Source organism: Phascolarctos cinereus, unplaced genomic scaffold (assembly GCF_003287225.1).
Source record: "Phascolarctos cinereus isolate Bilbo 61053 unplaced genomic scaffold, phaCin_HiC Scaffold_2;HRSCAF=192, whole genome shotgun sequence".
Lineage (NCBI taxonomy): Eukaryota > Metazoa > Chordata > Mammalia > Diprotodontia > Phascolarctidae > Phascolarctos > Phascolarctos cinereus.
Window position 1 is genome coordinate 171,769,326 of NW_027555625.1, and position 23,611 is coordinate 171,792,936.

The window sequence follows — 23,611 nt, forward strand, 5'->3', positions numbered from 1 at the left end:
GTGTGTGTGTGTGTGTGTTATATGTGTGTGTTTGTATGGAGGACCTAAAGAGAACAATATCACAAAAGTCCCACAGAAGAATGGTCCAGGAAGAGGGGATGGCAATGTCAATTAATGCAGAGGAGTCATGAGGAAGAGGATTAAGAAAAGCATATTAGTTTTGACAATTGAGAAGATATTAGCAACTTTGTAGAAAGTGATTGAGTGATGAGTTAAATTCCAGAGAGTTTAGAAGAGAGTGAGAGAGAAATAACAGAGACAATGAGTATAGACAACTTTTAGGCTGAGAAAGGGAGGAAAGATATGTGGGAAGAGTTCATGTGATTTTTGGAAGGGTTATTTTTTAAAGGATTGGGGAGACTTGGTAGTGTTTGTTGGCAGGAAGCAGAAAATGAAGATGCAATAATAACTGGAACAATCTTCTGGGAGAAGATGTAATCAGTGGCCCTCTAGTAACTTATGTTTATCAAACACTGGATTAATATTTTCGACTCCTCTTTCTCACTTAGCAAGTCCATTCCACCGATTTACTTTTCTGTTTTTTTAAATCAATAACAAATAATTTTGATAACAACTACTTTATGATGTAATTTGTCAAGTAAAGCTATGCCTCCTTCATTTGTGTTTTTTTCCTCATTATTTCCATTGAGATTCTAGGAATATTTTTTCTTCTGAATAAATTTTGTTAATATTTTTTCTGCTTCTAGAAAATGTCACGTTGGTAATATGATTGATATAGCATTAGATTTATGAATTAGTTGAGGTAATATCACTTTCATTATATATAGTGAATCACTCTACAGATGTTTATCTTTATTTTTAAAAGACTGCTTTGTACTTACATATAAATGTGTGTATATTTCTGATGTGTGTTTGTAGAGAGAGAAAGACACAATGAGAGAGAAAGGAGAGAGAGAAAGAGAAGGAAAGAGACAGAGAGAGAGAAAGGGAGAAAGAGAAAAAGAGAGAGGGAGAAAAGAGAGAGAGAGAGAGAGAAAGAGAAAGAGAGATAGAGAGAGCGAGCTATGTAACTGAGTGAATTATTTATCGTCCCTCAGGCTCTGTTTCCCCTTATATGAAATGAGGATGATAACAGTACCTACCTCTCAGAGTTATTTTGAGTGTCAAATGAGGCAACACATAAAGTGCTTTGCAAACCTTAAAGTGCTATGTCAATAATTAAAATATAATAATAATAGTTATCATTGTTACTACACTATTATGGCAGCAATTTTATGTGTTGGTAAGTTAACCCCCATATAGTTTATAAATTTCATAGTTATTTTGAATAGCAATTATTTTATTAAGATTTCTTCCTGGTTTTTTGTCATTGTTTCATTGAACTATGTAAAAGGAAATGTGGAGAGGGAGCATCCTGGCTTTATCTTTTTTTCAAATATGGAAGTTTCTAATGTTTGTCCATTACTAGCTCTTGATTTTAACTATAAGCTTTTGGTTATATTAAAGAAGAGCTCTTCGATGCCTACTTCTTAAGGGGTTTTTTTTGGAAGTTAACAACTGATATATTTTTCTTATTAAATTGTATTTTTAATTTATGGAATGAAACAAGACTTTCCATAACATAATAGAATAAAAAAAATGAGTGTATAATAAATTGCAAATCCACCATGTACATCATGCTATACCTTTCAAATATACAATAAAATTACCATGTAAATTTCTTTTTTTTCTTCCCTCCCCCCACCCAGAGATGGCTACTATTACACACAAATAGGTATATATGCTTAAAATTATTCTTTACATACTTCTATTTTTCATTTCTTCCTCTGGATGCAGAATTCTCTTTCTTCCTATATCTTTGTAGTTAATTTGGGTATTTATAATAGTCAAAATAACTTATTCATTCAAAGTCATTCTTAAAACAATATTGCTATTACTATATAAAATATTAAATTATTTGCAATAATAGGCAATGGTTTTTAACATAAATTTATACTATATTTGGCCAATGGCTTTTTCTGAATTTATTGAAAAAATCATGTAGCATTTGGTTTTTATCGATTATATGATTAATTAATAACTCTGGTTATTCTCCCAAATTTGAACCATCCTTGTATTCCTATATGGATCCAACTTGGTTATAGTGAATTATTTTCTGGATGAATAGTAGTAGTCTCCTTGAAAAGAATCATTTTTAAATTTTGCATTAATATTTTAGGTTGGTCTATAGTTAGTTTTCTCTGCTTTGTCTTTTATTCTTAGAAAAAGACATATATTACTTTTTCTAATTTTCATGAATTATTGTGTCAGTGACTATATTCACTATTTTCTTGCTTTATTTGCCATCCTTAACTCTTTAGAATTTTTCTAATAGCAGCTTTAGATGCTGGATTAAAATGATGTGTTTGTGTTCCTTATACATTTCCAAAGCCTTAGGTAAATAGGAACATTTGAAATAGGCAAAAAAAATACGACTTAACATTTAAAATTTTAAATTATTGGGAGGAGGGTTCTATATACCCCTTCAATTAATGTAATATAATCATTTTAAGTACATGATGAAGTCTTACATATTGTAAATATGATGATTCATATTCTGTCATATCTTTTTCAGGACTGGACTTATTTTATTGAGTCAAGAAGGGGAAGACTGACTGTCTAAACAAGCTAACTGTGCCTCTGGAAGTTTTAAAGAATTTTAGTATAAGACAATCCAACAACTTGACAGTCAAGAGAACTGAGACTAAAGGATCTGGGGCACCTAAAGGAGAAAGTCTCTTATGCCTGCACCACAGGCCAGCAAGGAGAAGAGGGTCATCCTGAAAGGACTTTTATACTCCCACTACCAACACCACATTGACCATGCTAGTGATGAAACTGGACTACTAGCACGTAACACATCTAACCAGGAGCAATGAAAGTCACGCTGAGGACAAATGTCATTGTTCAGTCGTTTCAGTCATGTCTAACAATTTGTGACCCTATTGAGGGTTTTCTTGGCAAAGATACTGAAGTGGTTTGCCATTTCCTTCTCCAGCTCATTTTACAAATGAGGAAACTGAGGCAAACAAGGTGAAGTTATCTGTCCAGGGTGCCACATCTAGTAAGTGTTTCAGGCCACATTTGAACTCAGGTTTTCCTGATTCCAGTCTGGCCCTCTATCTGTGGTGCCACCTAGCTGCCCTTGATGATATACAAAGATACAAATGGCTATTCACCCAAGAAAGCAGTTTAAGGGAGAATGACCCCCTCATGGCAAATAGGATGATGGATACAGATTCTAGAAAGGCACCTAACCTCAGAACCCAGCAAAGAGCTATACCTATGGGGAATTTAATGGTGACTCTACAAAGGGAGAAAAGAATTTCCAGTAACCTGGAATTGTGAGTTATCTCTTTCCCACATGTGTACTTTACATGTATGCTTCATTAAATTCATAGTGAGCCCAGTCTCCTCAGGAACTTTGTGAAAGCAAAGGAAGAGGATATCTCAGTTTGGAGGGAATATTTTATATTAACTGTTCATACTATACAACCTTAGTAAGTGCCTTTTGCTAAAAACAAAACAAAACTAAACTAACAAAGATTGGTTGATTATCATTTAGAAATACACTGATGAGGGCTCATAAGTCAATACTGAAAACCTAGCCATTCAGGGTTATCCTCAGTATACTGGTTAGGAATAGTAACTATCCTCCAGGGCTTGAAGTTTGCAATTCAAGTACTAGTTGGAGGAGTAACAGTCTCACACCTCTCAGAAGCTTTTCTGAGTTTGTTTTCCTTTTAAGATAACTTGATTATCTTAATAAGAGATAAGCTAGAAACTCTATTTGGATTGTCCTATGCTGTAGGAGGGAACCTTCAAGGAAATTTCAGGTGTTCTGTGATATAGGGACCTAGGGGAAATTTATTCCTGGGCCTCTTGTGGGCTCAATTTATGTGTGAAAAGGATCGCTGAAGATTTTGTTGTACTCTGTATAGAAATGAATGGATACTTGGAGATGATTTATCCAAATGTCCAGCAGAATGTGGAAAGAATTTAAGAAAAATTTTCACCTAGGACAACTTGGTTCCTCACCTGAGAAGAGGGACTTCTAGTTGACCACAGGTCCCTGATCACTTTGGAGAGTGCCCCAAGTGTTCTGGGTACTCCTTAGAGACCAGGATTTCTCTCTAGGGGCAGGGAGGGAAGTGCTTGATTTTCTTTTCTTTTTATTTTTCTTTGCTCTATTGTCTTTAGATTGCACAGGCAATCAGCAATGGAAATTTTATAAAATGGCATCTGTTGGTTAAGTTGTATCACCATGATCACCCTGTGTTCAGAAGTATGCAAATATTAATTCCATATAGATTTTTTTCCAAAACTCTTTAGAAAAAGTCACTAGGGAAGATGCTAAGAAAGCATAATTCTTGAAACCTCCCCACATCACTAGAGAACTATTCAGAATTTTGGATTATTTGCTGAGGACAACAAATGTTTAACTTAGTAGGGGGAGAGGAGAGCGCAAGAGGAATTTTCCATACCCCACCTAAATTAATATAATGTAATCACTGTCAGGCATGATCAAGTTTCAAATATGTAAAATATAGAGACTCATGAATGACAATACTAAAAACCCAGCCATTCAGTGCTATCCTTAGAATCCAGGGCAGGAGTAGTCAACATGTTCTGGAGACTCCAACCTGAGACCATATGTACAAGTTGGGGGGAAGAGCCCAGAAGAGATAACACTCTGATATGAAATTAAACTTTTAGTTGATAAGGAGCATTGCTGGTCAAATACTCTTACAATGTACAGTTCCACATTACCACATGAAGTATTTTAATACTCTAAATAATGAATAGAAACACTAATCAAAACAGAGAGGAAGTCTGCTGGGAGATAAGGTATGGCCCCAATGTGACATCAAGCTCCATACCAAACTAAAAGTCTACGGGCCAGTATTTCCCTAACAACATAGTGAATAAGCAGTGTGTTGCTAAGACCTCTTTGCTATATCTTTGCCAACTGGATGCCTGCCTCATTTAGTTTCCCTATGTGTGACTACTACTGAAGCCACTGCACATTAAATCTCTTTGCCATTCTTCTCTATCCTCTATTAATTCTTATTTCTTCCTTTTCATTGATGAATAAGAATCCACCTGAAGGTTTGACCTTGAGCAGGTATATTTTAAATTCCTAATCTCAATTTCCTTGACACCTCTCCTATTATGTTCCTTATTTTATGCTTTTCAAAGATTTAACTCCTCTCCTTAATCTTATCCCACAACCCTTCCCATCAATTAATATGGGCCATTCCCTGAGGAAGTAAAGTAAAATACAAACTATATGAGCAGGATGTACAGTTGGGAAGTACTACTGTAATGTAATGCTAAGTACACAGCAATCTAGTCAGTCAGGTTCTGGAAAAAATCCCATTTATTTAACATCATTATTGAACAAGTGCCTGCCAAGATGGCTGTTTCCACATCAGGAAACCAATGTGTGATATTTGCAAAAACTCCAAAAAATACACTGGTATTTGTGCATTGGTCCTGTGTTTCCTGCATGGCATCAGCCAACTATTCAATACCATTCATATCTATGTCCTCCCCAGTATATGCCAAAATATACTTTCTACTACCACCGTGAAAAATGTTATCCTAAAGTCATCAGTGAGAGGGGATAAAGTCATAGAGTGGATGCTTGATTTAAAGAAAGGAAAAAGGACAAGTAATTTGATTTAATGTGGATCCATTTTGAGCTCCATACCCGAACTTTAATTACCAGAAATACCAGAAGAAAATCTTACAACACATTCACATCCTTTTCTCTTCAAGAGAAACATTCTAACACAGCACCAGGAAATATCCTTAGATTTGATGCTGAAAGAAGAAATAACCCATGATGCACAGCACTTTGGTTCTTAAAAAAAAATCAAATAGACAAGTCTAGAAAGAATGTTACTGAACAGCTAACAACAAGAATAGTAATATTTAACATTTATATCTTATCTGAAGAGCTAATTCGGTATCCTCATTTTCTCTCACCTCTGACAAATGCTTGCTATATAAGCTTGTAGTATTTTTTCTGTACCTTACCTAAGAAAGTAGAATTAATATTACTTTACCCTTACCTATTTCTCAAAGGGTTATGCTTAAGATGAACTCACTTTTCTGAACTAATAAAATATGTTCTTTGAGCTACTTAAGTGTCCATACTTCCTAAACCCAAGGTAACCAAGCTACCATAACTAGTTCAGGTAAGAACCATTTCTTTTACAAACGGATCCATTTTCACTGCTTGATCCCATAACTATAGTTGGAAAGAAAAGGAGCAAAATGTAACCAAACATGGTGAATTCATTCAACCCTTGAAATGAAAAACATGTAGATTTCTAGAAATTCCACTTTAATAGTAAATACATATATTTTTAATAGGATTTTCTCATTTACAATAAGTTGATCTGTGTCTGGATATAAGTTGAAATGTCATGTTTTCTATACTATTGGAAAATATATGTGTATCAGTGTCTATTTTTCCAGAGATTAAATCATATAAATATGCCTAGGACACAATGGATTTCAGACATAATGCCTCAAAGAAATCAGGATATAAACCAGCAAGAATTTTTAAAAGCTTGGCCTTCTTTATATTATATTTCAATTATATTTTCATGGAAATCATTGGGTCTGTCTGGATTATGAGTATATTTGGCTTTAGATAGGATTTTTACAGCCAAGTGATACATAGAGACACATGGCACTGATAATACATTAGTAGATAGAAGCAGGGTCAGGACACCAGGAGAAGATAATGCTTTGGGAAAAGTACATGAAGTTTATGATTCTATGTAAATAGCTCTACAAACCTAATGATGGCTCTAGCAATATGAGAACGAGTATTTTAAATTACAGATAATGCTTATGCAGATGTCTATAGTATTAGTCAAGTATTCACAACTAAATCCTGTTCCATTTTCCATTGGCAGTATCTGTGCAGTCTAAGTGCTTCCTTATCAGAATTGTTTCTTATTAACTATAGGTTACTGGGTTCAAAGTCAAAAAGCAAAACGTTCCAGTGCCATATAAATGCAGCTGCTGGTATAAATAATTAGATCTCTATTTACTGATAGGATGAACTTTAAAGTGGAAAAAACAGCATTATTATAGTGATAATCTGGGCCATTGATCTTTGTGAACTACAGATAGTAAATGGGATAGCGTGGTAAAATAAAGTAAAAGTGCTTTCAATATAGGATTAGAAAATAAATATATATATTTCAAAAAGGTAATAGAATTAATCCACCTTTTAAGCCAAAAAAAAAAAACACCAGACTTTAGGCAATGTCACATGACTGTATTATCGGAGCTAAGTTTAGATGTTTCTGGTTCCAACATGTGTATCGCGTATGCTGACCTTCCCAGACTTCATTCTAGGGCTATTGCGCACATATGATTTAGTGGGAAATGGATAAGCAGAGATGAAAGCAACAACCACCATCAACTCAACCTTCTTAGCTCCCTCATTTCAGGTTGGTCATTTATTCCCGTTTTGTTTCTCTCTTTCTAGCACTAATTCTGGGACTTCATACCCACTCAGCTCACTGAACTTGCAGCTCTGCTTCAATGTTAACCTTGTCATCAGCTCTCTGCATTGGGTCATTTGGGAAATTCTCCTGAAAAATCACATCTAATACAAAAGTCATAGCCATGCTTCAGTGGCTATGCTGAGAAGATTCTAAATCTTTATATATTCTTGCTATTTTCTTACTTTGGCTTTTGGGGACTATTTGCCTGAAGAGCATAAATGTAAACCTATATTTCAAAACACTTTTTACTCCTAAAGGAAGGAGGTGGCTCTGGCAATTAGGAATACTACAGAATCCTTTAGAATACTAGTTCACTGTTGGCCTAGAGGATTAATTCTAGCTTCCTTCTCTTTCATATTAAGATCCTCTTAAAATATCAAGGAATTAAAATGGAAATAACAGATCATTTAAGAAATTACTGTATTTGAATAACAATGGGTTTGTTTTTATTATGACAGAATAATTTTGTTTAATACACAAATTCATAGATTGAGTGATCAAAGGGACCTTTAGAGGATAGTCTAATTCATTCATTTTACAATTGAGAAAACTAAGGCTGAGTTGTCACTCCGTAGAATCATAAGATTAGAAATGTAAAAGCTAGAGGAACCTTTAGAAGTCATCTTGTCCAATCCACTCATTTTATAGATGAGGAAACTGAGCCTCACAGCAGTTAAGTGAATTGCCCAAGATAACACATGCAGTGACAGAAACAGGACTCGAACTCAGGTCCTGTGATTCAAAATCTGCCCTTTCCACTGCATCGTTTTGCCTCAAAAAGAATAAAAAAATTTCCAAATAAAAAAAGAAGGTAAAAAAGAAAACTTATTTTCCATCCCATAATTAATGAGGCAAATGTGAGGGAGGCAGCAAGGCATAGTGGGTAGAGGGCTAGATTTTGACTGAGGAAAATCTGGGATTAAGAACTTCCTGGAACACATAACTAGTTGTGTGACCACAGACAGGTCATATTGTCCATGACAACTGTCTAAGACTATAAGTTACTATAAGTGTTGATTTGCATTAGTGGAGGGACTTTCCATAAGGAATTCCCCAGATTTATGAAATCAAAGATAAGGACCAAAAGAAAGCAAAAATGTAAATAAAATTGTACATTTTTTAAGCAGAGGTGTTCACTGGGTAGGGGGTCTTTCACTACTGAAATACAAAGTAAACATTCAACACTTAATATAGAGCTTGACTCTCCTCTTTCCAACCAAAGTGCTATCATCATCTATAGAACATGAATGAAAGACTATTCACTCTTTTTATTTTTTTAAGGCAATTGGGTTAAGTGACTCGCCCAGGGTCACACAGCTAATGTCAAGTGTTTGGTGTGAGGCTGGATTTGAACTCAGGTCCTCCTGACTTCAGGGCCGGTGCTCTATTCACTGTGCCACCTAGCTGCCTCAAGACCATTCTTAAGGAATGTGATAGAGGGTAGAGGTGACAAACCTTACTGGTGGGGCAAATACCTATCCTAGACACTATAACAGTTGGAAAACAAAAGCTGTCACTGTTCACCCCTAATTTTTGTGAATAGAACAGCCAATTTTATGGTGGACAAGAAAGGGGCCAAAGGGCCTTATAGCAAATTGTTAGTCACAGAAATATAACTCTGGAATTTGGAGGAACCTTAGTCATCATAATTGCTGATATAAGCATAACCCTTTGAATTTTACAAAACACTTTACATGCATTGTTTCATATGATCTTTATATGTGTGGTAGGTGATTCACGTAGGAACAAACATCAAACCCAGCTTCTCTGACTCTTTTGCTTTGTGCCACAGTCCCTTGCCTATTCCTTTTGTAACCTTATTTGTGCATTATCACAGCTTGGTATGTTCCCAGACATAAACTATCTTGACCCCTGATAAAAGTGGAGATTATTCTCCCATAATATTCCCACATAAATCTAGCTATCTGAGGACAAACAAGCCTGCTGACCCTCAGCCGTCACCCAGAGAATCAAACTGATAATACGGCAATATTAAATAAGAATTATAGCAACGGGAAGATTTTTTTCAATATCAGTAGAGCAAAACAACTTTGGTGTTATAGATCCATCATATTTTACTAAGTTCTTACTGTGTCTAAGTTTAGGAGTAGAAGAATAAAATATGATTTGACCTATGGTATAGCCACAGAATGACAAGCTGTATAGCATCATCATGTAGACATCATATAATACATCCCACTCATTTTACAGATAAAGAAAATGAAGTGTGAGAGAGAGAGGGGAAGTGGTTTGTCCAAGGTCACATAAGTAGTAGAAGAGCCAAAAATCAAAATTAAGTCTTCTAACTCCAAACAAATCCAGACTTCTACAAGTCTCATGCTAGTCAAACTTGAATTATCCTAAAATTGCCAGAATTTAAAAGTATCATCCATATCCTACTACATAACCATGAGTGTCCCAAAAAGCCCTTTCCGGGGCACACTTCTCTCTCTGTCCACTATAATTTTTAGTTATTTCATCAGCTCCCAAAGATCCAAATACAGACTGGCAGTATGGTGCAATAAGGTGCCATATTTGAAGGCAGGAAGACATAAACTCAAATGCTACCTCAGTTACCTACTGGTTGTGATAGGGGTAGGAAGAAGAAATGATAGTTGTCTTCAAGTTTATGCTGGACTAGACTATCACTGAGGTTCCTTCTTATTCTGTGACTGTGGCCCTTAACCATCTACTCTAAATCTATGATCCTATCTTCCTATAATCCCCCAGATTTTTACATCTTCTATCCCTAGTCGCTCTGCTAGGCTCTAATCTTGCATCACCAACAGACTGTTGATATCTCAAAATAGGTGTCATATAGGCATCTTAAACTCAAATATGTAAACATATATTTGATATATGTTTAACACATATAAACAAAAATATAAACATGTATATCCAAATATAAAAAACAAAATTAATTATCTTTACTACATCTCTCCTCCAAACTTCCCAATTTCTATCAATAGAACCTCTCCATCCTGGCAGTCACAAGATGCTGAAGCCATGGAGTCATCTTTTGCTCTTTAATCTCCCCCACAAATAAGAAAAAGTTTCCAAGTCCTGCCAATTCTACCTCCATATCTCTTTATACCCATCTCCTGTCCACTCAAAATCTTTCTCTCATCACCTCTTGTCTGCTTTATTACGAGAACCTCCTAATCTATCTCCCTGCTTCCAGACTTTCCTTTCTCCAGTCCATGATCCACACAGCTGCCAAATCAACATTCCAAAAACATAGGTCTGACCATGTTCCACCCCTGCTCAAGATGCTTTGATTGCCTTTCAGGGGAAAAAATAAGCTCCCATTGCTTTTCATTCAAAGCCCTTTATAATCTGGGTCCAATTTCACTTTCCAGAATCAACTGCACATCACTCTCCCTCACACAGTCTACATTCTAGTCAAATCGGCCTAATTATTGCTCCCCAAACTGAGCATTGGATCTCTGGCTGAAGTGTCTTTACATAATTTGTCCTCCACGCCATGAGGTCTTTCCTGAACCCTCCCCTCTCTGTTCCGTGTTCTCCTGTATACAAAATTAAATTTATTTGTGTTTGCTTTGGATGTACCCTGTATTTACTTATCTGTGTATATGTAGGGTCTTAGCAGTAAACTATAAACTCTTTCAGAACAAGGACTTTTTCTTTATTCTTTTTTTTTACATCCCCAAATGCTAATTTATCTTGCATCTAGTGGGAGATTACTAAATGTATATTGAATTGAACCCTGTGAAATCTCCTTTGCCAAACCAGGAGGCCAACAATAGGAATGAAGACAAACACTACCCACTGGAAGCTGGGGAAAGGGACAAAAGGAATCACTGGAAGCAACTGAGGGCATCTACCTTGAGCTTCAAGGGTACATAAGATGGAAAACTATTAGAGCTAATGCCTACATAGAGTCCTATTTAACACATTATAATAAAAGAAAGAAGCTCAACAGTTCTCTGACGAAAGGCTTCTCATTGACAGGTACCAATTTGTTTTGTTTGACATGTAAATAAATATGTTCTTTGAAGTTGATGAACTGTGTTCATGGGAGGAAAATTATTAATAACATACTGATTAGTATCATTCAGTGAAGTTTCAAGGTGGCACAGTGCTGGGCCTGGAGTCAGACTCATCTTCCTGAGCTCCAATCCAGCCTCAGACACTTACTAGTTGTGTGACCCTGGGCAAGTCATTTGAACCCTGTTTATCTCAGCTTTCTCAACTGTAAAATGAGCTGGAGAAGGAAATGGCAAACCACTCTAGTATCTTTACAAAGAAGGCTCCAAATGGGGTCTTGAAGAGTCTAACATGACTGAAATGACTGAACAACAATAATAATCTGTCTACACTCTACCTTTTCAGGCTGATTTCACATTACTCTTATTCACAAACTCTACATTCCAGCCAGACTGCCCAACATGCTGCTGTTCCCTGAGCTGAACATTCCATCTCCTGCTCTGGACAGGCTGTTCCCATACTGGAAGGCACTCTCTCTTCACCTTCACATTTTACAATCTCTAGCTTCCTTCGGTTCTTAGCTCATGTGCCATTTGTTATGAGAAATGTTTACTGATATGCTTCCTTACTGTTCTCCCTAGCCTCAAGCCAACATGTCTGCTTACATGTTGTATCTTTGCAATAGAATATCATAAGCATTAGAAATGAAAAGGATCTTTGAGGACATCTAGTCCAACCTCTTCATTTGATGAAAAAGAAAACCAGGTTTCATAGAGAGGTCTGGTGACTTGCCCAACATCACAAATATAGTAAATGGGAGAACCACAATTCTGACCTAGGTCCTCTCACTCCAAATCCAGCACTCTTTCCGTTGTGTTTCATTTATGAGACACAGTGGGTTTTTTTTCTTTATTCTCATACTCAAACAATCTAGTACAGTGCCTTCAGCACAGTAGTCTCCTACTACAACAAATGCTTGGTGGCTTGTTGTGCACTGGATTTGATTACAAGTGCCCCTTGGAAATCTTTGGTAAAGGTCTCTCTGAACAAAATAATGCCTATGCTAAAAATAAAACCAGAAGAAGTTTCCTTACTATGTGGTATGAACTCCTAAAGTTGAATCACCCCTTCAGAGGGTATTCCTGGTATATATGTGCTTATCCCGTCATTGATAAAATTTTGGGCTATGGAAAATGTATTCTGATCTATGAATCAATTCATTAATCAACAAGCATTGAATAAATACCTACTCTTGTGTTAGGGACTGTGCTAGGTCCACAAAAACAAACAAAAAATTAAATAATTTCTGCTTGTAATAACCACCAAAATGGCTGTGGTACTTAATATTTTTATATAATGTGAGTTTAGGGATGCATCATATAAGCCCATTATGCCTCCCACATATCATTCAGAAAATTGGGCTAATTATTTTGGGATAACACCAAGCAGTTTGGAGGACAAATAGGAGATCTTTAGTTATTTCAAATATTTACATTTCATCTCTTCTGACTACATGGGAAATCCTCAAGGACAGGGATTTTCTACTTGCCACATTACTTGGGTATCCTGTTTAAATGTAAAGAGATAGTTAAAATGACTTCTCAAGGTTCCTTCCTTCCTCGTAGTTCTATTGTGTAGGATTCTGAAGTCAAATTTCTACTTAGATTTTTATTTTCACAAACAATTGTTAGGGAATTTTGTTTCTGAATTAAGCCTGTAGGAACAAAGATCATACTGTCGCAAAAGATCCCTGGAGAAGTAAAAAGACTCCTTAGAGTTTATTACATTTCTGAAGAATTTCCATTTCTCTATGTCCTCAGTAGGGAGATCATGAGTTCTCAAGAGATTTCTCCAAACTCCTAAGATTTATATGCCAGACAAAATTTGTATGGGCTTAGTGGCACATTTATTGTGAAGATCAAATTAGCAAAATATAAAGTATGTGTGGGGAAGGTGGTAAATAGAAAGATATTATATAAATGTTAGTCATTATTTTATTATATATTTGTATAGGATTTTATAGATTTTCAATATACTGTCATATGTTATCTCATTCAACATAATAATAATTTCATTTTGTGAATAAGGAAACTGAAGCTGAAAGAGAATTAATAGACAGGGCCAAAACTAAAACCCAGGCTTTTCAACCCCTAGCCTCGTATTAGTTCAGTTACTGCAAAACATATATTAAGTGGCCTAATCTATGTTAATCCCAAAGGCCACTTTGATCCTCATCCTGTCTTCAGGTGGAAAAGATATAGATTAGGGTTAGCAGTCTAGACTAAATGGAACATGGGGGTGAACAGGGTAATTCTTAAATACTTGACCAATTGTGGTCCAAAAAACAATCATATATCAGCTCTGGATCCATACAAGGAATTCTGTTCTGTTTCAGGGCAGGTGAGCTCTCCACTGAACAAATAAGAATGAGACCCAAAATGGAATGGAGTGTCGCCCAGCTAACTAATGGAAAGGTACCGTTAGAAATCAAGACCTCTAACGAGAAGTGAAAAGGCACGTGTGTACTGGCTAGTGATATTTTAAAATTTGTGCATCCTCTGTGTTGCTGTCCACTACAAGCTTCCGGACTTCCTGGTAGAATACAATGAGCCACAGAGATCAGAATTTTCTGGCCTCAGAAACATGTGTACTTATAAAAAGTTACATTTTTAAATACTCTGAACCGCAGCCCCTCTCAATGTTGAACTCTAAGTAGTCAAATACCTTGCTCATCCTTAGTCTCAATTCTGTTACAGCTGACTAGTTTACCTTTCTTTCTACTGTATCCTAATTTGTTTCTGTGGTAGCATGCAAATCAAATAAGAAATCAATGAGATTTTCATAAAGTATGTGGTTATGAGAAAAAGGGTAAAGGAATTCATAGTTTATACTAAGACTCTCATCTTACTTTAGGCTACTAAACCTCTGTCACAGGTGTCTCCTTTGTATTGCTCTGTAGTTCTGATTACACTAATTCTGTCAAGTAAGACTGAATGTGAATAAAAATCTCTACAAGAAATATCAGTTTTATTGATGGACTTGTTGACACAGACCAAATATCTACTGGATTCTCTGAATATGTTGAGTAGATTCTAAATTATTTAGGCGCCCCATCCCCTAAAAAAAAAAACAGGATAGGGGAGTTAAAAAGATGGACAGTTTTTATTCTTTGCCTATTGCCTTTGATAATTGACAAGAAAACAGTGAAAATATAGTACCTTTTATTCATACTTCCAACTGCATAAAATATAGAAACAAATATACTGTATTAAGTAACTGGATCCTTTACCTGGACCATCTAAATTGTGTTCACACAGAAGAAAAATGGCATAAGACCATTAAAAGGGAAAGGTCCTGAAGGATAATAGGCTATAATTTGCTGAGTGGAAAACATTTTCAACAAGAAGCGTACCCAATTGTTCTATAATTACTCCTGATTAAGAGGTGCCTCAATCATTTGGACTTAAATCTCCCTCAACCCTGGAAGTCTCATGTTTATCACAATGAATAATTCATGCCAATAAATTCTGAATGAAATCAGGAATGTAGTATTGATAAAAATTAATTCCCTATTGTCAGTCCAAACTTATTTCCTCAATATTTTGTGATTTTTTGGAGGGTGTCTAATTGATGCCTCGAGTCCCAATGTCATTTTTAGGTTCTCAGGTGAAAAACTCTCAGTGCCCTGTGGGGCCCTGAAATTATGACAATTCCCATCTACATTCTTCCCTTGCCCTATTGTCTCCCCTACCAGGCTGGAACCCCAAACACTGCATGGTAAAACTTCACAGCAGGGTCTTTTCAAGCTGTTGCCTTAAAAGCCATGGAAGCTCTGGAAAATTAGCAAGCAACACCTGCCAAGCTATTGTCAATCCACAAAATGTCACTTTATTTCTCCATGATCCCTTTATACCTGTTATCCTTTCTCTGGAGCCCCTAATTTCAAGAAGACAGAGACAAGTTTGGGAGCAAACAACCTGTGGTGTGAGCCGATGATGTCTAGTGTCAGATCACTTAAATGGGTACAACGGATCAGCTTGCCATTCTCGAATTAATAACCCAGACCACCAAATGGTCATTTTCTGGAGGAATGATGGAGGACTTGGGAGTTGTGTTTGTAGGAGGAAAAAGAAGCTTCCTTCTCCCAAAGCACATTAAGTACACTTTTCTACCTGGTCAGAAGTACCACACACATCACTTTTCAAACTATAATGATCTGTCAAGGCAGAGTAAGCCTTGTCATAGGTATTAGCATGGCAATTAAAAAAAAATCCTCATCTCTTTGCTTTCTGCTTTTAAGGACGTAAATTACTAAACACTGACACACAGACAAATACACACACACACACACACACACACTCTGGCTGGAGTAATTTCTGCCCTTTTACTGCCTGTGCAGTTTCCAACATGTGTACTTTCTGGCACCCTTATCGATTCACTCTGCCCATTGCATAACGAGTGTGTTTCTTCCCACCTTCCCCACCCCCACAACCCCCTCCCCCGCCAAGAGAGGGCAACAGCCGAGAACTCAACAAACAGACCAAAGAGGCTACTTACATCATCCCATTTGACAAATTTGATGCCTTTCTTCAGGTTGTCGGAGACACTGACAGGTTTGAGTTGCAAAGCGTGAACTCCTGGCTGTGCCCCGGCCATTTACACACATGGAGGCTTCCCAGCAGAGGAGAAAAGATGATCCGAGAAGGGAAGAGAAGTGGGGTGAGAAAGAGAGGGGGTGGGATTGGGGTTTGGATTGGTTTGGGAAAGGCGAGGGGCTCTTTTGGCTTTTCCCCCACCCCTCCTCTCTTTTTCCTCCTTTCCCTTCACAGAGGGGAAGGTGGCTCAGCGCAGGAGTGCGGAGCAGGCAGAGAAGCGTGGGTCCATGCCCTCCGTGGAAAGCGGTGTCGGGCGCCCGTCGGGGAGCAGCAGCAGATGCCGAGAAGACAAGGGAGAGCAGGCACGGAGGAGCGAGGAACGAAGCGGGCACCAGGGCTTGGCCAACGGACCAGGAGGGACCGGGCGCGGGGGAGCCAGCTGTAACCGTAGCCGCCGCCGCTGTAACCGTAGCCGCCGCCGCTGCTGCCGCTGCCGCCTGCTCAGGCTCGACTGGGGCTCAGGCTCCTGCTCCTCCTCCGCTGCCTCCTCCGCGACCGCCGCGGATCTGAAGAGCACCATTCAGCACATCCTATATACACAGAGGGAGTGGAGTGAGCGAGTGACACACGCTCCTGGCGTCCCCCTCCCACACCACTCTCCTTCTTCTCCCCCCCTCCCTTCCCCTCTACACTCCCTTGCCTTTCCCGGAGCCCAACTTTCTCCGCTGGGTCAGGCGAATGGAAGGAAGCAGGGGCGCAGCGGCACCTCCCGGCCTCTGGACACCACTACAACGAGGCACTTTCTCCTTGGAAGAGGCTCAGTGAGCATGCCCGGTTACCTTTCAGGGACTAGAGGCTTGGATGCGAGGGTTGAATTTCTCTGGGCTCGTTGGAAAACTGAGCAAGGAGGGGAGAGGAAGCGGGGAGATAAGCTGAGGCTGGGATCGGGGCTTATTTTTTCCAGATGGTTAACCCGCAATGGGACGGAGGAAAAGGGATGTAGTTTTTTGGTGGGGATAATCCTGAATCCCCAAATGCGAAAATCTTGGTGCTGGTGCCGAAGTGGAGAGCACACTGAAGCCTGCTACACAATAGACAGTTGTTAACTGGCGGAGGAGATAGTGAGCAGCCTGGAGACATGAATTAGATAAATCTCCTTAGGCTGATCTACACCCCTGGACACCTTATCCTTAGCTTTGTGTTTGAATATACTCCTTAGACTGGCATTTAGCACAAGAGAAAGTGGCACATTTTGTTTGCAGGAAGATAAAAGGACAGTCCTGAAAAAACTGGTTTGCAATACTTGTAATATAAATGTCATCTTCCAAGCAAGTGAATGTTTTTGTTTGTGGTTTTGTTGTTGTTATTTAATAAAGAAAAGAGCAGAAGGAAATTTAGGCATTGTAAAAAAAACCTATCAAATAAAATTTTATTTTTGAAAGAAAATGAAAAGGCTGTTATACAGAGGGGGAAAAAAAGCCACCTCTCAAGACTTCAGATTGTGAGTTTCCCATAACGGTGGAATTACTCTGTTGATAATACATGTAACTTTGTTAGAGCGGTACAGAGGAAAAAGTGCTGAGTTTGGAAGTATAAGACCTGAGTTCTAATGTTGGCTCTATACTTAGTTCCTGTGTGACTTTGAGCAAGTCAGTTAACCCTCCTGGTTCTTTTTCCTCAAATGTAAATCGAGAGACTTGGACTAAATAACCTGCCAGCTCAAAATCTACAATGCAATTTAGGAGCAAAATTGCCTTAGTTTTTTAAATTATTTTTAATCTCTCCTAGAATCTTTGCTCCTTGATATACCTGGAAAACTACAGTCTACCACTTTTCAAACCACTTATCATAAACCACCTCATAAAGATAATGGAAATTCACTCTTGTATTTTAATTTTGCAAAGTACTTTCCTCACAACAACCCCTCAGGTAGCTGTTACAGATGCTAGGAAAGATGAGGAAACAACCTCAGAGAAGTGAATTAGCTTAGCCAAGTCTCAGAATAAGTATCACAAAGGGGATTTGAATCCCAGCGCTCTTGAGCCCAAGTCCTGACCATGGCCACTTGTACCATACTATATAAAGTTGTTTCTTTTTTGTTACCTGTGTCAAAGTATCTTTTTAGAGACCAGCTTTCTATATAAAACTGTCCTTAACTATGAGTGTTTGTTTATGTTTTTCTGGTCTGGACCTATGATTTCTTGGAAATTGAGAACTCCTAGTGACAAAACTCTCTCTACCAATGTAGATTACTGAGGGGGGAACTGGAAGGTTAAACTGTTTGCCCAGGATCACACAGTCAGTACCTGGCAGAGGCAGACAGCTCTAGGCAGGACCCAAATCTTCTGGACCACAAAACTACTTCTCTGGCATACTACCTCTCCAACTGTGGTCCTGGCTTCCTGAAAAAAAAAAAAAAAAAAAAAACACAACAAAAAACAAACAAAAACTCCACCAGAGGAAAAAAAAACACACACCCCTGCTCAGGGTTCAGTTCTATTTGTCAATTCAACTAATTAATGAATAGCCTATTTGTTAGTTACCTAACAAAAGATACACCTCCTCCCCTACCTTTTCTGTTCCAGACACATAAAGTGCATAATAAGGAGTCAATTTGATATTCTAAAAGAAGTGCTGGAATTGGAGTCTGGAGAAACTAGGTTTCAAATCCTGGTCTCTAAAATTCATTATGTGACCATGAACAAGTCACTTGATGACCTCTGTGACACTTTTTAAATCAGTAAAATGGCAAAAATAATACTGTAACACTTACCTCACCAAATTGTTTTAAGGACCAAATAAGATAATGTATAAAGAAGGTAATGTATATGTAAAAGTGGCAGATAAATGTCAATACTGGTATAATGCACTTCCTCTAGTAGCATGTCTTTGTGAATCACTGGACAAGGAACTCATATTTAGAGTACCAAGAGTTAAGCTAATGCTGCATAAAAAATTGGAAGCAGCTAGGTGTCATAGCGCATATAGAGAGCACAGGACTTGGAGTCAGAAAGACCTGAGTTCAAATCCTGCCTCAGATGCTCATTAGCTCTGGGACATTAGGCAAGTCACTTAACCTGCTTACTTATCTGTATAAGGAGAATAGTAGCATCTGCTTCCCAGAGTTGCTGTAAAGATCAAATGATATGACATATATAAAATGTTTGCAATCCTTAATCACTTACATAAGTGCCAGATTGTTATTGTTGTTATTAAGCTGACTCTTTGCCCTTCAGCATTATGACCTCCGGAAAAAGTTGGGGGTTGGGAGGGGTAACAGGGAAGTCCTTTTCCTGTACCATGGTATAGAGATGACCTTGGGTTCCTGAGGACTATGACAGCTTTGTAAATGTCAGCTATTGTTAGAAAATGAGGTTTTTACAATTTTGCTCCTCCCACCCCTCATCCTTGCCCACTTTATAAATTAAGTTCACCTCACTTGCTCAAGTCAATGATTCCTCTCTTTGATTTGTGCTTCCTTCCAATTCTAAAAAAAAAAAAGAGGAACTGTGCCCCCAAATATTTTCAGGTCAATCAGATTTTTCCCTTATTTGAGGGAAGACAGTGTGTTGAAGGAATAAGGAGATATTTTTACTGAGACCAACATTGCTATAGCTTTCAGAACAGGAGTTAAGTGGTATCAGAAATGAACTTTACATGAATGAAAGATTTGACTTTATTTTCATGTTGCAATCACTACGCAGCCTTTAAGAACCATTAGTATTTGAAGAAGCATGATAAAGCTATGGGAATTTAAACTTGTGTTGGAGCTTAGTATGATCAATAAAACAGAAGCACAATTCAGTTGCTGAATTTTCCCTGACCTGTGAGTTCCTTGTCCAGTGATTGGATTTTCTTTTACCTAAAAAAAAAAAATGTAGTATGGAAGGGTTACTGGATGGAAAGGTTAAAAATGTGTTGTACAAACTAGGTCTCTTAAACCCTTCTCTTCTCATTTTACCATCCACTTGGAGACTAGGTTGAAGAGAAAAATATGCAATTTGGGGTAAAGTTTTGAAATGTCTAAGAACAAAATAAATGGCATGGTGCCTCAAGTCAACAATGCATCTTGTGCAGTGTTCTATCTCATTTTCAACAATGGCACAAAGGCATTTTGGGGAGGAATGGGAGGAAAATTTTATGATAACTTCAAAGGGTCAGGAAGTTACCCTACAAAACATACCTTGTTAAGCTTATCAGCTGCTACAAGTTTTGTTATCATGTCTTTGCAGATGACTTCCAGGTCTTCATATATATATATATACATATAATATATATATATATATGTATATATATATGTATATATATATATATACATATATATGTATATATATAGTATATATATATATATACATATATATATATATACATATATATATATATGTATATATATATATATATAGCCCCAGTCTCTCTCCCAAGTTGCCAGTTGCACACTGAAAACCTCTATGCGGATCTCCTAGAGGCATCTCAAACTCAACATATCCCCAAAAGAAACCCATCATCCCCACACAAAAAATTACATATTATTTATTATCCATTTATTTGTCTAGGTATTTCAAAAAATCTATTCAAAATAATGAAGCACAGTATGATACCTATAAAGATCTCACTGGACTTAGGAATTAAGAGACATGGGTTTGAATCCTAACTCCCAAGTCTTACTGGCTGTGGGAACATAGGCAATTTAATTAACTTCATCTGTAAAAAGGGAGATAATAACAGTAGCATATACCACACAGCATTGTTATGAGGAAAGTGTTCTGTATAACTCAAAGCATTACCTTTCTTTCTCTGATGCCTACAAACACACTCTTCTCCCCCATTCTTAAAAAAAACAACAACCCTCTCTCTAGATTGCATTATTCCTGTTACCTATTATCCTATATCTCTTCTCCTCTCAGTCAAATTCTTTGAAAGCATTATCTATACTTGCTGCCTCCACTCTTCTCTCATTCCTCAACCCTATTCACTCTGGCTTCTATTCTCATCACTCAACTGAAATTGGTCTCTCCATAGTTAACAGTGATTTCTTAACTACCTAATTATTCCTTTGCCAACCCCATCCTTCTTGACTGCTGTAGCATTTTTTGATGGGTAGCCATCATTTTAATGACATTGATCTTTGGTGTTTCCCTTGTTAGCAGTAGGATTACCCCCTCTCTCTCTCACCAAAATGTCTCTATTATGAGTTACGAATAGGAAGGAAATCACATTTCTTTATACTAAAAACAAAATCGTCACAGCCTTGATTTCTCCACTAGAAAGTACATGTACAGTTCAAGATTTCACATGCAGAGGTATACCCCTTCCCCAGTCCTGCACCAGGCACATGCACAGGATCATAATATTGACATATGAAACCACTGCTCTGGTGGGCACTGGGGAAGGATCTTGGTGAACCAACCCTGAGGCAGGCTATGCTGCGACCCATTCCTCCTTGTCCCAAGCTCCCTGAGCTCCTGCTCACTAACCTGTATCACTTCCCTTTCCCTGGGGAAAAAAATCCTCAGTGAGCAAGTGAATTGACCCCATCACCATATAGTTGTTCCCCCAACAGTTAAGTTATTCCTAAAGCTCAAACTAGGGACATTGGTTTGAAGCCCTCTCTGGATAAGAAAACCAAGGGATCAATCTGAAGAGGCCTACAGATATGAGAGAACTTTGAGGGGGCTAGGATACTCCTCCTTTCTCAGTGAGTTAAAGTCTCAGTAGTCCTGCCCTGGGAGCACAGTCGTCCTCACTTCAGGTTTTCCCCAGAGTTGGAAGACAATCTGTCCTCATGGCCTTTAGGCCTCTTCTTATGCATTGCCCCATGAGAGAAGAGGACTTATGGTGAGAGAAACTGAATAGCATCTTCTCAGAGGCTCACTGTGCCCATTTTGGGCCTTGCTGCACAGAAGGTTGTACCGAGTGACCACAGAACAGGGGAGTGGGACGGTGACGAGATTCTGGTGTATATATGTATCCCTGGACTCTGGAAGGTTAATGTGGGGAATGTGATCCTAGCTTCCCCTCTCATTCCTCCCTTGAACCTCATCAGATCCCCTTTGTGGCCAGCAGCTTCTCCACGTGCACAGTTTTGAGTCATCTATAACGTCAGATCTCTGCTCGCTGCTGCGGCATTTGACATTGACTTATTTTCTTGATTTTCTTTCCTGGTTTTATTTCTTACCAGTCTGACTGCTTCTTCTCAGTCTCTTTTGATGGATCACCATTCATATCACACCGGTTATATGTGGATGAGTCTCAAAAGTCTGTTCTGGGGCTTTTTTCTTTCCCCACTATTCTCTTCATGATTTCACCAGTTTCTATGAGTTCAATTATTATCTCTATGCAGATGATTAAATTGTGCATTTCTTTTTAGATCATGCTAAGATCAAACAGTTCTAATTCCCACAGCTCTAGTACCCTTCTTCAAATACTCATGGTTTTTAAAGACTGAGGAATCTTTTTAAAATGAAAAAGTTAGAGCTTCCATTTGTGTAAATAAAGTGTATTTCTGACCCCACTCAATTCCTGTTCCAAAGGCTGCATCATCCCATATCAACATACTGACTCTAGTTCCCTGAGATTCAGGTTTTGTATTGCTAGTTGACTGAAAAACATTTTAAATTTTATTTTCCCTAAGCATATCCAACTCAATATATCCAAAACAGACCATATTATCTTTCCTTCCAATTTCACCCCACTTCCAAACTTCCCGATTAAAGGGATCCACCAACCTTCCAGTCATCCAGGTTTGCAACCTCAATGTCATCTTCAACTCTTCACACTCAGCCTACATATCCAGTCAACTGCAAAATCTTATCATTTCTATCTCCACATCTCTTACATACCCTCTTCACTACTCATACAACAACCAAACTATTTCAGGTTTTCCTCACCTTACTTAGACTTTTGAAATAACCTCCTTTTTTGGTTTCCATTCTTCTACCTCTTCCACCTCCAATTCATCTTCCCCAGGCACTTAAATAATTTTCCTAAAACCCCAAGCAATCAAGCAATAAACATTCATTAAGCACCTAAGATGTGCCAGCACTGCTGAGTCCCATCAGTCCAGCCATGTCACTCCCCTACTCAATAACCTCTTGAAGCTGCCTATTAACCTCTAGGATTAAATATAAACTCTTCTGTTTGGCACTTAAAGCTCTTTATAACCTGGCCCCTTCCTATCTTTCTAGTTTTCTTTCACATTATTTTCCTCCACCCACTCTATGATCTAGACACCCCTCCATTTGGCATTTCCATGGCTTTCTTTTGGAGAGCTGGCTCCCACACCTGCAATACACTCCCTCTCTATATAAAAAAAAAATACTTTGCCTCTTGGGATCCCTGCTTTCCTTCAAGACTCAGCTCAACCACTGTCTTTTAAATGTATCCTTTTCTGATCCCTCCTCCCAGCTTTTAATATACTTTCTCTCCAAATGATTTTTTCTTCATTTTGTATTATAATAGATACACATATGTACAAATATCTATCCATCCATCATCTATCTATCCATCTATTTCAACTATCTCACATTTATCTTTGTA

At 37.9% G+C, this 23,611-nt stretch overlaps 2 protein-coding genes across 3 annotated transcripts in view; one reads left to right on the forward strand and one right to left on the reverse strand.

Annotated features, from left to right (window-relative positions):
* PLCB1 (phospholipase C beta 1) overlaps positions 1-16,136 on the reverse strand; it is an 870,456-nt gene extending 854,320 nt beyond the window's left edge. For both annotated transcript variants that reach the window (XM_020985703.2, XM_020985722.2), the window contains exon 1: positions 16,038-16,136. In XM_020985703.2, coding sequence (XP_020841362.1) covers positions 16,038-16,136 — 99 coding nt within the window. The remainder of the gene's footprint in view (positions 1-16,037) is intronic.
* Positions 16,117-20,138, forward strand: LOC110207950 (uncharacterized). The gene is made up of 2 exons (XM_020985734.2): positions 16,117-16,199; positions 16,310-20,138. Exons 1-2 carry the CDS (start codon positions 16,145-16,147, stop codon positions 17,179-17,181), a joined length of 927 nt encoding a protein of 308 aa, XP_020841393.1. The 5' UTR covers positions 16,117-16,144; the 3' UTR covers positions 17,182-20,138.
* The last annotated feature ends 3,473 nt before the right edge of the window (positions 20,139-23,611 follow it).

Excerpts from the sequence above, each read along its gene's own strand:
- LOC110207950 (XM_020985734.2), top strand. The coding sequence starts at position 16,145 with ATGGAGGCTTCCCAGCAGAGGAGAAAAGATGATCCGAGAAGGGAAGAG. Across the intron at positions 16,200-16,309 it reads GAGAAGGGAAGAGAAGTGGG|AGGGGAAGGTGGCTCAGCGC; the intron begins GTGAGAAAGAGA and ends TTCCCTTCACAG.